The sequence below is a fragment of the Oryx dammah genome, unplaced genomic scaffold (genome assembly GCF_014754425.2).
Source record: "Oryx dammah isolate SB20612 unplaced genomic scaffold, SCBI_Odam_1.1 HiC_scaffold_8, whole genome shotgun sequence".
Classification (NCBI taxonomy): Eukaryota; Metazoa; Chordata; class Mammalia; order Artiodactyla; family Bovidae; genus Oryx; species Oryx dammah.
This window is the reverse complement of record NW_024070192.1, coordinates 34,856,832-34,870,019: the sequence shown is the minus strand read 5'-3', so window position 1 is coordinate 34,870,019 and position 13,188 is coordinate 34,856,832. Positions and strand designations below refer to the sequence as shown.

General features: G+C 48.7%; 1 protein-coding gene across 1 annotated transcript; it reads left to right on the top strand.

Annotated features, from left to right (window-relative positions):
- The first annotated feature begins 2,622 nt into the window (after window positions 1-2,622).
- Window positions 2,623-9,313, top strand: ATP1B2 (ATPase Na+/K+ transporting subunit beta 2). Its single transcript, XM_040243466.1, has 7 exons — window positions 2,623-3,337; window positions 5,146-5,274; window positions 5,622-5,726; window positions 5,828-6,033; window positions 6,265-6,321; window positions 7,119-7,217; window positions 7,325-9,313. Exons 1-7 carry the CDS (start codon window positions 3,226-3,228, stop codon window positions 7,487-7,489), a joined length of 873 nt encoding a protein of 290 aa, XP_040099400.1. The 5' UTR covers window positions 2,623-3,225; the 3' UTR covers window positions 7,490-9,313.
- The last annotated feature ends 3,875 nt before the right edge of the window (window positions 9,314-13,188 follow it).

Genomic DNA, 13,188 nt, shown 5'->3' with positions numbered 1-13,188 from the left:
CCTTGGACTGCAAGGAGATCCAACCAGTCCATCCTAAAGGAAATCAGTCCTGAGTGTTCACTGGAAGGACTGATGCTGAAGCTGAAACTTCAATACTTTGGCCACCTGATATGAACAGCTGATTAATCTGAAAAGACCCTGATGCTGGGAAAGATTGAGGGCAGGAGGAGAAGGGGATGACAGAGGATGAGATGGTTGGATGGCATCACTGACTCGATGGACATGAGTCTGAGTAAACTCTGGGAGTTGATGATGGACATGGAAGCCTGGTGTGTTGCGGTCCATGGAGTCACAAAGAGATGGACACGACTGAGCAACTGAACTGAACTGAACTGAGCTGATGGGACCGGATGCTATGATCTTAGTTTTCTGAATGCTGGGTTTTAAACCAACTTTTTCACTCTCCTCTTTCACTTTCATCAAGAGGCTCTTTAGTTCTTCTTCACTTTCTGCCATAAGGGTGGTGTCATCTGCATATCTGAAGTTACTGATATTTCTCCTGGCAATCTAGATTCCAGGTTGTGCTTCATCCAGCCTGGCATTTCGCATGATGTACTCTACATATAAGTTAAATGAGCAGGGTGACAATATACAGCCTTGACGTACTTCGTTCCCATTTTGGAACCAGTCTGTTGTTTCATGTCCAGTTCTAACTGTTGCTTCTTGACCTGCATACAGATTTCTCAGGAGGCAGGTCAGATGGTCTGAATTCCCATCTGTTTAAGAATTTTCTAGTTTGTTGTGATCCACACAGTCAAAGGCTTTTGCATAGTTAATAAAGCAGAAGCAGATGTTTTTTTCTGGAACTCTCTTGCTTTTTCAATGATCCAACAGATGTTGGCAATTTGATCTCTGGTTCCTCTGGCCTTCCTCTGTGATCAATGCAAAGAAATGGAGGAAAAAATAGAATGGGAAAGACTAGATATCTCTTCAAGAAAATTAGAGATACCAAGGGAACATTTCATGCAAAGATGACCACAATAAAGGACAGAAATGATATGGACCTAACAGAAGCAGAAGATATTAAGAAGAGGTGGCAAGAATACACAGAACAACTATACAAGAAGGATCTTCATGACTCAGATAACCACGATGGTTTGATCACTCATGTAGAGCCAGACATCCTGGAATGTGAAGTCAAGTGGGCCTTGAAGCATCACCGTGAACAAAGCTAGTGGAGGTGATGGAATTCTAACTGAGCTATTTCAAATCCTAAAAGATGATGCTGTGAAAGTGCTGCACTCAATATGCCAGCAAATTTGGAAACTTAGCAGTGGCCACAGGACTGGAAATGGTCAGTTTTCATTCCAATCCCAAAGAAAGGCAACGCCATAAAACGTAGCCACCCCATATTTTGGGGCCTCTCACCTCTGAGATGGCCCACACTCTGTGGAGTGTATTTCTTTTTAAATAAATTCATTTCTTATCTATCACTTTATTTCTCACCAAATTCTTTCTGCACTGAAACACAAAGATCTTGATCTTCACTCAGTCCAGACACAAGGTGAGTCATTCTAATTAAGACAGTGTGAGTTACATGGCTTCACCTTGTTTGAGCAGATCCTGAGTCCATGAAACCTGCCCTGACCTGCAGGGGGAAAGTTTGAAGGGGAGGATGCTAGAACAGGAATTGTTGGGCAATAGAGCCAAGAGTGTAAGGTAAGAGTTGAAAGAAGAAAAATCTCTCCAAGGAAAAGTGACAAGATTTGAAGAGACATGAAAAAACAATGAATCTTAAGAGGAGGTCTTTAGAGGCCCTTGCACTTCCCTATCAGATTGTGGAAGCCCCGTTGAGAACCTCAACTTAACCTCTCTAGGGCTGGGTTGCACAAGGTCTCTAGCAGGTACTCAATAAATATTTGTTGACAAATGGGCAAATGAGGAGGGGAGTGCAGAAAGCAGGGGCAGGGGGTGGGTGGTGGGAGGAGACAAAACACCCAAGCATATGGGGCTCCAGGGCTGGGGTCTCAAGGCAGGGCTGGGGGCTGGGAAAGTGGTGTTGGAGGGGCTTCAGAGGGGTGTGGGAAGGCAGGGAAGCCCCCAGCCTTGGTGAGAACCAGGTGTTGGGAGAAGAGGCTGTGGGACTGGAGAAGGAGGTGTTGGGGACATTGGCAGCCTCTCCCTCGAGGGGAATTTCCGTCCTGGGGTGGCCTCTGTGGGTTTCCTGGTGGCGTGTTCTAACCTCCAGCCCTGCTAGTGTAGTATCCTGGCTAGTCTCTTCGATCTATTTTTCTTGATCTCTGGCTCCTTCTGTTAGTCTCACATTCTGCCCTGTCTCCAGGATCTTAGTTTCTTTCTAACTCTCTGCCTGGGGCCCCTATCTCAGCATATATCTGCTTTCCTCTCTATCTGCCGTGTCCCTCCGGGGTTATCTTTCCATTTTGCCCCGACACGCCTTCTATCCTCTCCACCCATCCAGATCCCGTCCAGTACCTGCGGTGGGAGCAGGGGAGAACCTTGGTCCTGAGGAGGCGTCAGGGGGCGGGCCCAAGCCCTTTCTCCAAATTTGCATATGCATGAGGTCGCCCAGGCCAGAGGGAGGAGGCGGGGCTTCTGGGGGCGGGGAAGGGGGCGGGCACCCTAGGAGCCGCCGAGTATAAAGACAGCGCGCCGCTGCTGCTAGCCCCGCACTGCTGAAGAGCGGAGCCTCCGCCCCGGGGACCCCTATCCCTGCCTGTCCCCACAACTGCGCGTCCCCACCCCACCCCCGTGGCCGAGCCACCTTTGGTGTGGCTGTCTCCACTCGTCAGAAGAGCCTTGAACAGTCACCCGACTCCTCTCCACAGCCTCTTTGCATCTCGGATTTCGGGGCGGCCCCCTCCCCCACCTCTCCCTGCCTCTTTGCACCCCGATTTTTCTGCGCTTCGCTCGGGTTTTGCAGCCGTCTATTTTTGCATCCCTTTTCGTTTTGCTTCTGGGAGGTCTAGGGGGTGAAGCTGCGCTCGTACCCCTTCGCCTTTTTATCCTCCCCTGCTCGGACAACCCCCCTTTTCATTGCAGTGGTGGGGGCTAGGATCTGTTCATCTTACGCCGCGCCGCCAGCACCCCGCAGCGTGTGGCCTTGCGCCCCGGAATTGGCAGCGGCTGCATATCTGAGGGGGGTCTCCCTTGGCCCCGCTGCCTTTGCTTCCCGCGCGTTCCGGTGCGTGAGGGGGCTTAAGCGCGCCGCACCCCGGCTTCTCCATAGTCCCCCGCCCCGCGCGGGACTTGCCCCCCGCCGTCAAGATGGTCATCCAGAAAGAGAAGAAGAGCTGCGGGCAGGTGGTTGAGGAGTGGAAGGAGTTCGTGTGGAACCCGAGGACGCACCAGTTTATGGGCCGCACCGGGACCAGCTGGGGTATGCGGGGCCGGCCGTGCGAGGGGCGGGAGGCGGGGGGATCCGCCTGGCGACGCCCGGGGAGGACGAGGTCCCGCCGGCGCAGCCCCAGCTCCCTTCCCGGGTTCCCGGCGTCCGGCCCCCCTGCCGGGCTCCGGGCTGGGAGGGGGCCGAGTCGCCGGTCTAATCTCCCTGGCTGGCCGCTGCGGAGGCGTAGAAAGTAGGTCACTGCCGCCTTCCCGCCCCCCGCGGAGCCCCCTCGCGCGGGGGGTCGCGGGCTCTGCGCGCGTGTGCTCGCCGCGGCGCTTGCGCTCCCTATCGGGGGCCGGTCAGCTCCACAGGGTCGCCCCCCTTCTCCAGAAGAGCGCCCCTTCCCTCCCTCTGATTCTCACTAGCTGGCCAGGCCCTTCTATTTTTAGCTCGTGCCCACCCCTTGGACCCTGGGAACATTCATGAGGGGGCGGGTCTTGGAGAGGTGGGGTGTGTGTTGGAGAGGGTTCTTCACAGCGGAAGTTGTCTGGATCCCACTGCCTCGTGTTTTGGAGCCTTCTGTGACTGCTTCGTGGGTTGGGGGCTGTGGGGCTGGGGTGCCACTGGGAGGTGTTCGGGGCTGGGTGTTCGGCTCAGATGTCACAAGCGGAGGGAGTGGTCACTGGTGGTGAGATGTGTACATCATCTGGGCCTGTGTCTCAGGGCTTGGATGGCCTGGCACCTTCCCCACCCATACCTTGGAGGTGGTGTGTGGGACCACATATTCAGGAGATGTGGAGGGACTTGTGTCTGGTTGAGGGTCTGGTACTGGGCATAGATGCCAGTGAAGCGTGGATTTCTTCCAAAATGGATTTTCAAGCTGGGAAGCTGAAGCACAGGAGATATTGTGTGTGACACAATTTACAGTTCATCCACACTGACTGAATGCTGCTCCCATTAGCCCACCCCGCCAAGGGGCCCTTGAAGTGGGTCTGATGCAGTCCTTATGCAGGAAATGTGAAGTCCAGTCCGTGGGATTGGAGGGGTCCTTGAGTCCTTGGGAAAATCTGGGGAGGCTTGGGGAAGTGTCTTCTGAGATGGAAGGACTCGAGATCTGAGGGAATGGAAACAGCAGGTACTCACACTAGGCTGAGGAGTGACAGTGACTTGTCACGTCCACCAAGAGTCCACCAGGCTTTCTGCCTGGAAGGCTGTGGAAAGTCTTCCTTTACACCTGCCTCTGCCCTGAGTGCTGAGTGTGAGCTGGGGGTGGGGTGACTGTTGAAGGCTCTGGACAGCTGTCTCTGAGAGATTTTGTAGCTTTGGCCGGAGCCCCATTCAAGGTTCATCTCTTGTAGGGCTCAGAGAGAGATTTTGCTGTTTGAGTGTGAGGGTCCACACCCTCACACTCAAAGGGTTTGAGAGTTTGGTGGTGAATTGGGGCCAGTGCCAGCTTGAAAAGTCATCATGCTGGACAACTTCAAGCATGAGTACCCATATAACAGTAACAGATGGTGTGCCTTTTCAGGGCCATGAAGGTTGACAAGTTGAGAATGTAATTTGTGGTAAAATGACTGTGGCCTATACTAGGGGTTGTCCAAGCAACAAGAGTTTAGGTTTCTTGTGTCCTCCACAAAATTGGACTTCACTGTGCTGTAAGACCAGAAAGGGCTGGGAGCCATGGCTGGAAGCCAGACACACTGCCTTTTTCCAGCTTGTCTCCTTTTGCTCCCAGGGGAAGGCTCCCTGGGGCTCTGGGATCCTTTCCTGGGCAGAACCTCTGAGGGAGGGGCATGTGGCAACAGGACAGGTCGTGGATGGAGACCTGGCGCCTGCTGACCCTGTTTCCTCCTCTTTAGCCTTTATCCTCCTCTTCTACCTCGTCTTCTATGGCTTTCTCACCGCCATGTTCACCCTCACCATGTGGGTGATGCTGCAGACGGTCTCCGACCACACCCCCAAGTACCAGGACCGACTGGCCACACCAGGTGAGTGATGAGACTCCCCCACCAGCCAGGCGCACTACTCTGGTGCCCCCAAGCCTCCCAAAGGAACTCGCAGGTTGAGAACTGTCAGCTCTTACAGGTTTGGTTCTGATGAGCCAGTCACCACGTGCTGGGCAGTTCTTTTTGAAGGCCACCTTCACATTCACCACAGCTGAGAGCTATGTGATCTGGGGAGGTGGCAGAGGGTCACAGGAGATCTCCCTCCCCAGAAGGCGATCTCAGATCTTCCCGTCGTCCCTCACCCTGGTGTTCCCTATATCCATCTTCTTCCCTCTTTGTGTGGTCCTTCATCTTACGTATACCCCCTCGTTCTTGCCTCTGCTGACTAGGGTTAATGATTCGCCCTAAGACTGAGAACCTCGATGTTATTGTCAATGTCAGTGACACTGAAAGCTGGGACCAGCATGTTCAGAAACTCAACAAGTTCTTGGAGCGTGAGTACGGGGTCGATGGCTATACAGGACTTCAGGCAGGGGGTTGGGGACCCTGGGAGCAGAACATGAGGTCTGTGACTCTCTCTCGTCCACCTGCTTAGCTTACAATGACTCCATCCAAGCCCAGAAGAATGATGTCTGCCGCCCTGGTCGCTATTACGAACAACCAGATAACGGAGTTCTAAACTACCCAAAACGTGCTTGCCAGTTCAACCGGACCCAGCTGGGCGACTGCTCTGGTATTGGGGACCCCACCCACTATGGTTACAGCACTGGACAGCCCTGTGTCTTCATCAAGATGAACCGGGTACTCATATCCTTAGTCCCCAGGGAGAATGGAGGAGGGAGCTACCATCTGCTGGCAGTTGCTTTCTTTTACTGGGGCTCTTGGGCTTCGGGAGACTTTTAGATGTTTGAGTGGCTGAGAGAACAAGAGAGATGTGACTGCTGGAGGCTGAGATCATGGCTGGGGGGCTGGATATTTCTATTTTCGATAACTTCTTTTCCTAACCCTCACCACTGTCTCTCCTCACTCCAGGTCATCAACTTCTATGCAGGAGCAAACCAGAGCATGAATGTTACCTGCGTGGGGAAGGTGAGTTTGTTGGGCCTTGTCCATCTGTTTGCCCCATCTGTTTGTCCTTATGGTTTCCATGTCATTCACTCATCTCTCCCTATCTTCTTTACTCCCAGAGGCCCCATAACTCTAGGGACAAGGGGGTAAGCATGGGCTTCAATATGGCTCAAACTCCAAGGCGCTGCCAGTCCTCATGCTTCTGTCTAGGATGCAGAAGTCTGCCCTTTTATATGATAGACACCCTCTCCCTGACTCCACCCGAGCCCCTGCCGCTGGCTTCTCTCCCTGATCCTTCCATCTTCTCTATTCCCTGACCATGTCTTCTGCCCTCAGTCTCATGTCTCTTCTGCCCTCAGTTCTTTTTAGGTATCTGGTAGCTGCTGGTCTGTGAGCACCACCTGCCACCACTAACTTGTCCTTGGAGCCCTGCTCCCCCCACCTCTGTCCCTCTAGGAGCTTCCTGCTCCTCTTGCTTCATCCCCCTCCTTGCTTCCTACTGAGCTCTTACTCATTGATCTGTTTTCTCTTGGCTCCGCCCCAGAAACCGATTCCTGAGGATGGGGTAAGAATTTGGGGTGGGAGGGCAGTAGAAGGCTTCGGGCTCCTTAGCACCCTGGAGAACTTCCCAGTCTGATGGAGGAGACAGGACACCCCCTCCTGTGCACGCGGGCAAATATACCAGACTCAACAGCACAAGGGATACGGATTTGAGAAAGCACAATTGGGATGAAGGAGGAACAAAGGGAAGTCTGGCAAGCGGCTGAGTTCCCGCCATCCCTAACACGCTCTCCTCCACCCTCCTGCGTCCCCCACAGCGAGATGAAGATGCCGAGAATCTCGGCAACTTCGTTATGTTCCCTGCAAACGGCAACATCGACCTCATGTACTTTCCCTACTACGGCAAGAAGTTTCACGTAAGTCCTGCGGGAGGCCAGGTGCTGGCTCCTCCAGGGGAGCAGGGTGCGGGGTTGGAGGCCTAGCTGCCTCAGGCCTGGAGCCTTGCTCTCCTCCTCTGGCCCAGGTGAACTACACGCAGCCCCTGGTGGCCGTCAAGTTCCTGAACGTGACCCCCAACGTGGAGGTGAACGTGGAGTGCCGCATCAACGCTGCCAACATCGCCACTGACGATGAGCGCGACAAGTTCGCGGGGCGTGTGGCCTTCAAACTCCGCATCAACAAAACCTGAGGCCCCCTTCCTCCCGCCCCCACCTCTTTCCTACGGATGCTTCTGGAATACCCCTGACCCCGCCTGATCCCTCCCTGACCCACCCCAAAGGTATTTTTTATAACAGAGCTATGGCTTGTCTGAGCCTTGCCCCCTTTTCCTTTCCTTCTGAACCCGGCCTGACATCTGTCGTGATTCTCTGGTTGCGCACACTTTCCACCATCTTCTTCCTGCCCGAGCTCTGTCAGAGACAGGGAGATGGAACCCCCAAGACATCATAGAGTTCGGAGTCTTTCTAGTCCTGGTGTAGCTGTGAGAGGGGTGTCCTCACAGCTCCCCACCCATCCTGCCCACCTGTCCCACCCCTCCAGAACTATAGAAAATGCCCACCAGCCCACCTTGGGCTTCCCTCATAGCTCAGTTGATGAAGAATCCGCCTGCAATGCGGGAGACCCCGGTTTGATTCCTAGGTTGGGAAGATCCCCTGGAGAAAGGAAAAGCTACCCACTCCAGTATTCTGGTCTGGAGAATTCCTTGGACTGTATAGTCCATGGGGGTCACAAAGAGTGGGACATGACTGAGTGACTTTCACTTTCTTTTCACTCACCCACACACAGACGGCAATCTCTTCATGCTTATCTCCAGACAGAATGTGGCACTCCATTCTTTTTTTTTAAATAACTGAAGTATAATTAACTTACAACACTGCTGTTAGTTCCAGGTGCACAGCTTAATGATTTAATATCTCTGTAGGCTACAGAGTGGTCACCGGTGTGACCCTCTATCCTCCCATGCCAGCCCAGCCACTGTCCCCCTCCTCTGTCTCCCGCACCTTCTGCCTTGTCTACCACAGTCGCTGTCGCAGTGGCTTTTGACTTGTGTGACTCCTCTGGTCCGTCTTTCCCCACTTCTCCATCCCCATTCCCTCCACTGAAAGCGGGACCACTTGTAACTGAAGACATGGTGGCTCTGTGGCCTTTTCCTTCTTTCCTGGCACAGCTGGTTTCTCACTCCACGTTGAATACGTGAGCTGGGAATGAGGGTCCAAAAGAGAAATCCCTGTTGGTTCTTGAGAATTCTCTTCCCCGTCTCCTATCACTCCTCAGAGGGGCGGGGTTGACCTAAGCTGAATATCCACTTTGTTTTTGCCGATGGCTCCCTCCCCTCTGTTCCCTTTCCCAGAATATCCTGCAAGTTCTACTTCCCAGGCGCCCTGGGGGAGGGGCAGCCACTTTGGCTGGGTCCCCAGTGGCCACCTTGGAAACGTCAGCTGGTTATGGGACTATTCCATCTCCTTCCCCTCCGCCCAGATCTGCTCCCCCACCCCCATCCTCTCTGTGGCTTCTCTTAGCAAGTTATCAACTAATCATTAACTCCTCCCCTTTCTTCCGCATGCCAGCCTGAAAATTACAGATACCTCCTCCTTTTAAGACTCTGAATTTCTTGGCTCCATCTCCTTCAGACCCCTTTGCCTTCTTAAACAACCCCATAGTGCCCATAGAATGTTAAATGAGGGACCTCCCGTGTTCTTGAGTTATAGAGGCATTTTAACTCTTTCTTCTCCCACGCCCTTCACTTCCCCACCTGTAATTTCCCTGTTCTTTTTTGATGCTCCAGCTTCCATACCCCACCCACGGGTGGACCTTTCCCTGTTTTTCTCTGGCTGGATCTGAGGCTCTTCCCTTTGGATCCCATTGTTTTCCTGCACTCTCCTCACCCAAGTGGTCTCTCTCTGCAGTTATTTAATGCCTGTGTCTGATCTACTGTAAAAAGAGGATAAAGTACAATAAAATGAGAGCAATTATATATATATATATACATATAAATATATATATCATACATGGAGCCCTGAGTGCAGGTTGTTCCTTTCTGAGCTTTTGGAGGAGCCCTGGGAAGGGGGTGAGGGGTGGATTTGGGTGCTCTGAGGGATACCCAGCCCTTGGGAGGACACTTCCCTGCTTTGATCTCTTCTGTCCAGTGTCCAAGCAACCACCTAGATTGCTCCATCACCCATACTGTCTTTAGATCAATCACTCAATACAAGACAGGCAAGAAGCCTATGTCCTTTTCTACAGCTATACTTATAAAGTGCCTACTATGTGCATTCTAGGCATCGTGAAGATACACTTATGAAAGAGGCAGAGTTCCTGCCCCCAAGGAGCTCCCCAGTATAACAGGAGAGGGGAGGAGCACACGAGAAACTCTCAAACCAGGTAGACCTAAACGTATTTCCAGGAAGGAGAGAAAGCTGGTGAGGACAAAATTCAGAGTGGTCAACCACTCTCTGGGGGGTCGGTGGGGTGGTTCATAGGGAAGGTTTCTTAGAGGCTTAAAGGATGGGGTGGCTTTGGGGGAGAGGCTAGCATCAGCAAATGCCCAGAGACAGATGAGGACAATTGACTGGAAGAAACAGATCTCAAAATAGAATGAACCATAGGATCCCAATTTTGTGTATAAAAAAAGCACACAAGCATAGAAAAAGGATGGATGAGTCTGTACAACAATATTTATTGTGGTATTTTGGGATGGGTTTGATTTTTATTTTCTTGGGGTTTATTTGTTTTTGTTTGCAATGAGTTGGCCTGGATGTTTGCCTTGAAAAAATAGCTTTATTACTTCTGCATACACATATATATAGTTTTATCTTGAGTGCATAGTACACACACATGGATTGCTGGGTTTTGGTCATATAATGCACATTATACATATTATGTATGTGTGTGTGTTAGTCACTCAATTGTGTTAAAACTCTTTGTGATTCCATGGACTGTAGCCCGCCAGGCTTCTCTGGAGTGGATACTGGAGTGGGTAGCCATTCCCTTTTCCAAGGGATCTTCCAGACCCAGGGATCGAACCCGGCTCTACCTGCATTGCAGGCAGAGGCTTTATCGTCTGAGCCACCAGGGAAGCCCATACATATTATATTAGATATTATAGACAATTTTGTGCATTACACTTGTTCATTCAATTTCACCTGGCCTGGTAGAGTTCTAATTCATTTTTTTAAATGGCTGCATAATATTTTTTTTCTATTGGGTTGTTCTTGTTAATTTCTTAGCGCTTCTTGACAGTTGTAGATATAAACTGTTTTCTACATTGTAGATTTCCCCCAATCAATTGTTTGTCTCTTGAGTTTGTGGTGGCTTCTTTACTGTTAAAAAGTGGTTTCTTTCTTTTTGGCCACACTGCGTGGCTTGTGGGATCTTAGTTCCCAGACTAGGGAGCAGGGATAGAACCTACCCCTCAGCAGTGAAAGCACGGAGTCTTCATCACTGGACTGCCAGGGAATTTCCAGAGGCTATACTCATATTTTGTAAAAATATTTTGGGCAGGACTTTATTTCATTTTAACTTTTACATATGCCTTAATTCCTTTGACTATTTTTTAAAAAACAATACAACTAAAACTTTAATTTATTTATTTATTTTTGGCTTCACTTCTCAGCTTGAGGGATCATCCATGACCAGAGATTAAACCCTGGCTTCCTGCATTGGAAGCTTGGAGTCCTAACCACTAGACTGCCAAGGAATTCCCACACTTGGTCTATTTTGATTTCTTTTTGTATGTGGTACAAATGAAGAGTCTGGTATTATTTTATTAGTGTGTCAGCTTCACTAAAAAAAAATTCTTAATTTACTTATTCCCATTGATTCTTGGGTCAGGAAGATCTGGAGATGGGATGGGCTACCCACTCCAGTATTCTTGGGCTTCCCTGGTAGCTCAGATGGTAAAGAATCTGCCTGCAATGAAAGAGACCTGGGTTCAATCCCTGGGTTGGGAAGATCCCCTGGAGTGGGTTGGAGGAGGGCATGGCAACTCACTCCAGTATTCTTGCCGGGAGAATCCCCATGGACAGAGGAGGCTGGTGGGCTATAGTCCATGGGTTCGCAAAGAGTCACACAACTGAGCAACTAAACACATTGAACTGAAATACCAACTTTGGCTGTATAATACATTTTACTATATACTGAGCCCTTCTTCTGGATTCATTGCTGGCTTGTCTATCACTCCATATACCAAGCCATATTGATCTGATTCCAGTTGATTTTATAGTCTGTTTTCTGATATCTAGCAAGGCAAGCAAGCCCTCTGCCCATTCCTTTTTAAAAACAACTATTGGTTATTTGGGGGCACTTATTCTTCTCTATAAATTTATGACAAATATATCCAATTCTCAAAAACAAAAGCCATCAAGACTTGTTGAGATTCTAATCGTAATTGCATTGTATCTTTATTTCAGGAGAACTGGTCTTCTTTATCAGATAGTAAGTTTTCCCATGTAAGAACAGGTTATCTTTTCCTTTTGTTTGGAGCTTGGTTTGTCTTTAAATAAGGTTTTATAATTTTCTCCATATTGAGTCAGTGCCATTCTTTCATTTTTTTGTGTGATTCTTGTGAAACTTATCCTTTTTTTTTTGAAACTTATCCTTAATTATTTTATTGCCATCTACTATCCATCTACCTTATTAAATTAGCTTAATTCCATCATCTATTATTAACTAAGAGGTTAGTTTTTAGGTACATAAACATAATCATATGATCCAAAAAGCAAAAATATTTTTTAACCAATGTTTTGTTTTCTTCATTTTTAAAAATCCTGTTGAGTGCTCTAAAACTGATGTTAGTGGGCATTCTTGCAGTGAAAGCCAAGTCTTATAGTATAGTTCTAATTTAAATTGAAATGACCTTAGGGTTTAACCATTAGGATAATACCAGTATTCCATTACTTTTTTTTTTTTTTTTTGGCCAAGTGGAATGCGGGATCTTAATTCCCTGACCAGGGATCAAACCCAAACCCCCTGCAGTGGAAGCACAGAGTCTTAACCACTGGACCACTAGAAAGTTCCTCCATTACTTTTTTTTTTTTTTTTTAAGGAATGGCTGCTGAAATTTAATCAAATTCCTTTCAGCATCTGTTGATATGATCATATTTTTATTCCTTAATTTGTTAATACAATGAATTATGTTGACAGACTCTCTATTAAACCAATTTTATGCTCCTGGAATAAACCCTACTTGGTTATAATGTTAATATTCTTTTGATTCACCAATATATATTTTTTGATACTATTTAGAGATTTTGCATCTCTATAAATTAGTTTGCTTTTAATTTTTTAGTATCTTGATTAAGTTTTAATATTAATGAAATCACAAAAAATTTACATGAATTGGAGATTCCACTTTTCATATGGTCTGGAATAGTTTATTTAAACATTGGATTAATTTGCTCTTACTTTTCCTTTTTTTTTCAATCAAACTCTTGAGTTTTTCTCTTTGTTTAAAGTATATCTTTTTTCCCCCCTTGAGTCCTGCTTTTGAATTTATTCTTTCAACCAACTTGGCTTTCTCTTTCAATAAGTTATATCTTTAATTTTTAGGATGCGTGCTAGCTTCCTTTTTCTTTTTCTAAATAAAGAAAACATCTATGGCTTTACATTTCCCTCATTGTACAACTTCTGCTGAGTGTTATAGATTTGGGAGCCCCTGTGTTCCTGAAATCAAGGAGATAAGTTTTAAAAATTATTCTAAAACTTAGCGGAACAGGACTTGGGCTCTTTGAATGTGAGGGCAGGGCCAAGTCTGCCACGGGTCCCCACAACATAGAACAATCCTGAGCACACAGTAAAGCATCAGTCAATAAATATCTGCTGGCTAGATTGTCAGGAGGGAATACAGCCAGAGGGAAGGAAGTGAGCAAGCAGGACCAGAGAGGTCAGGGA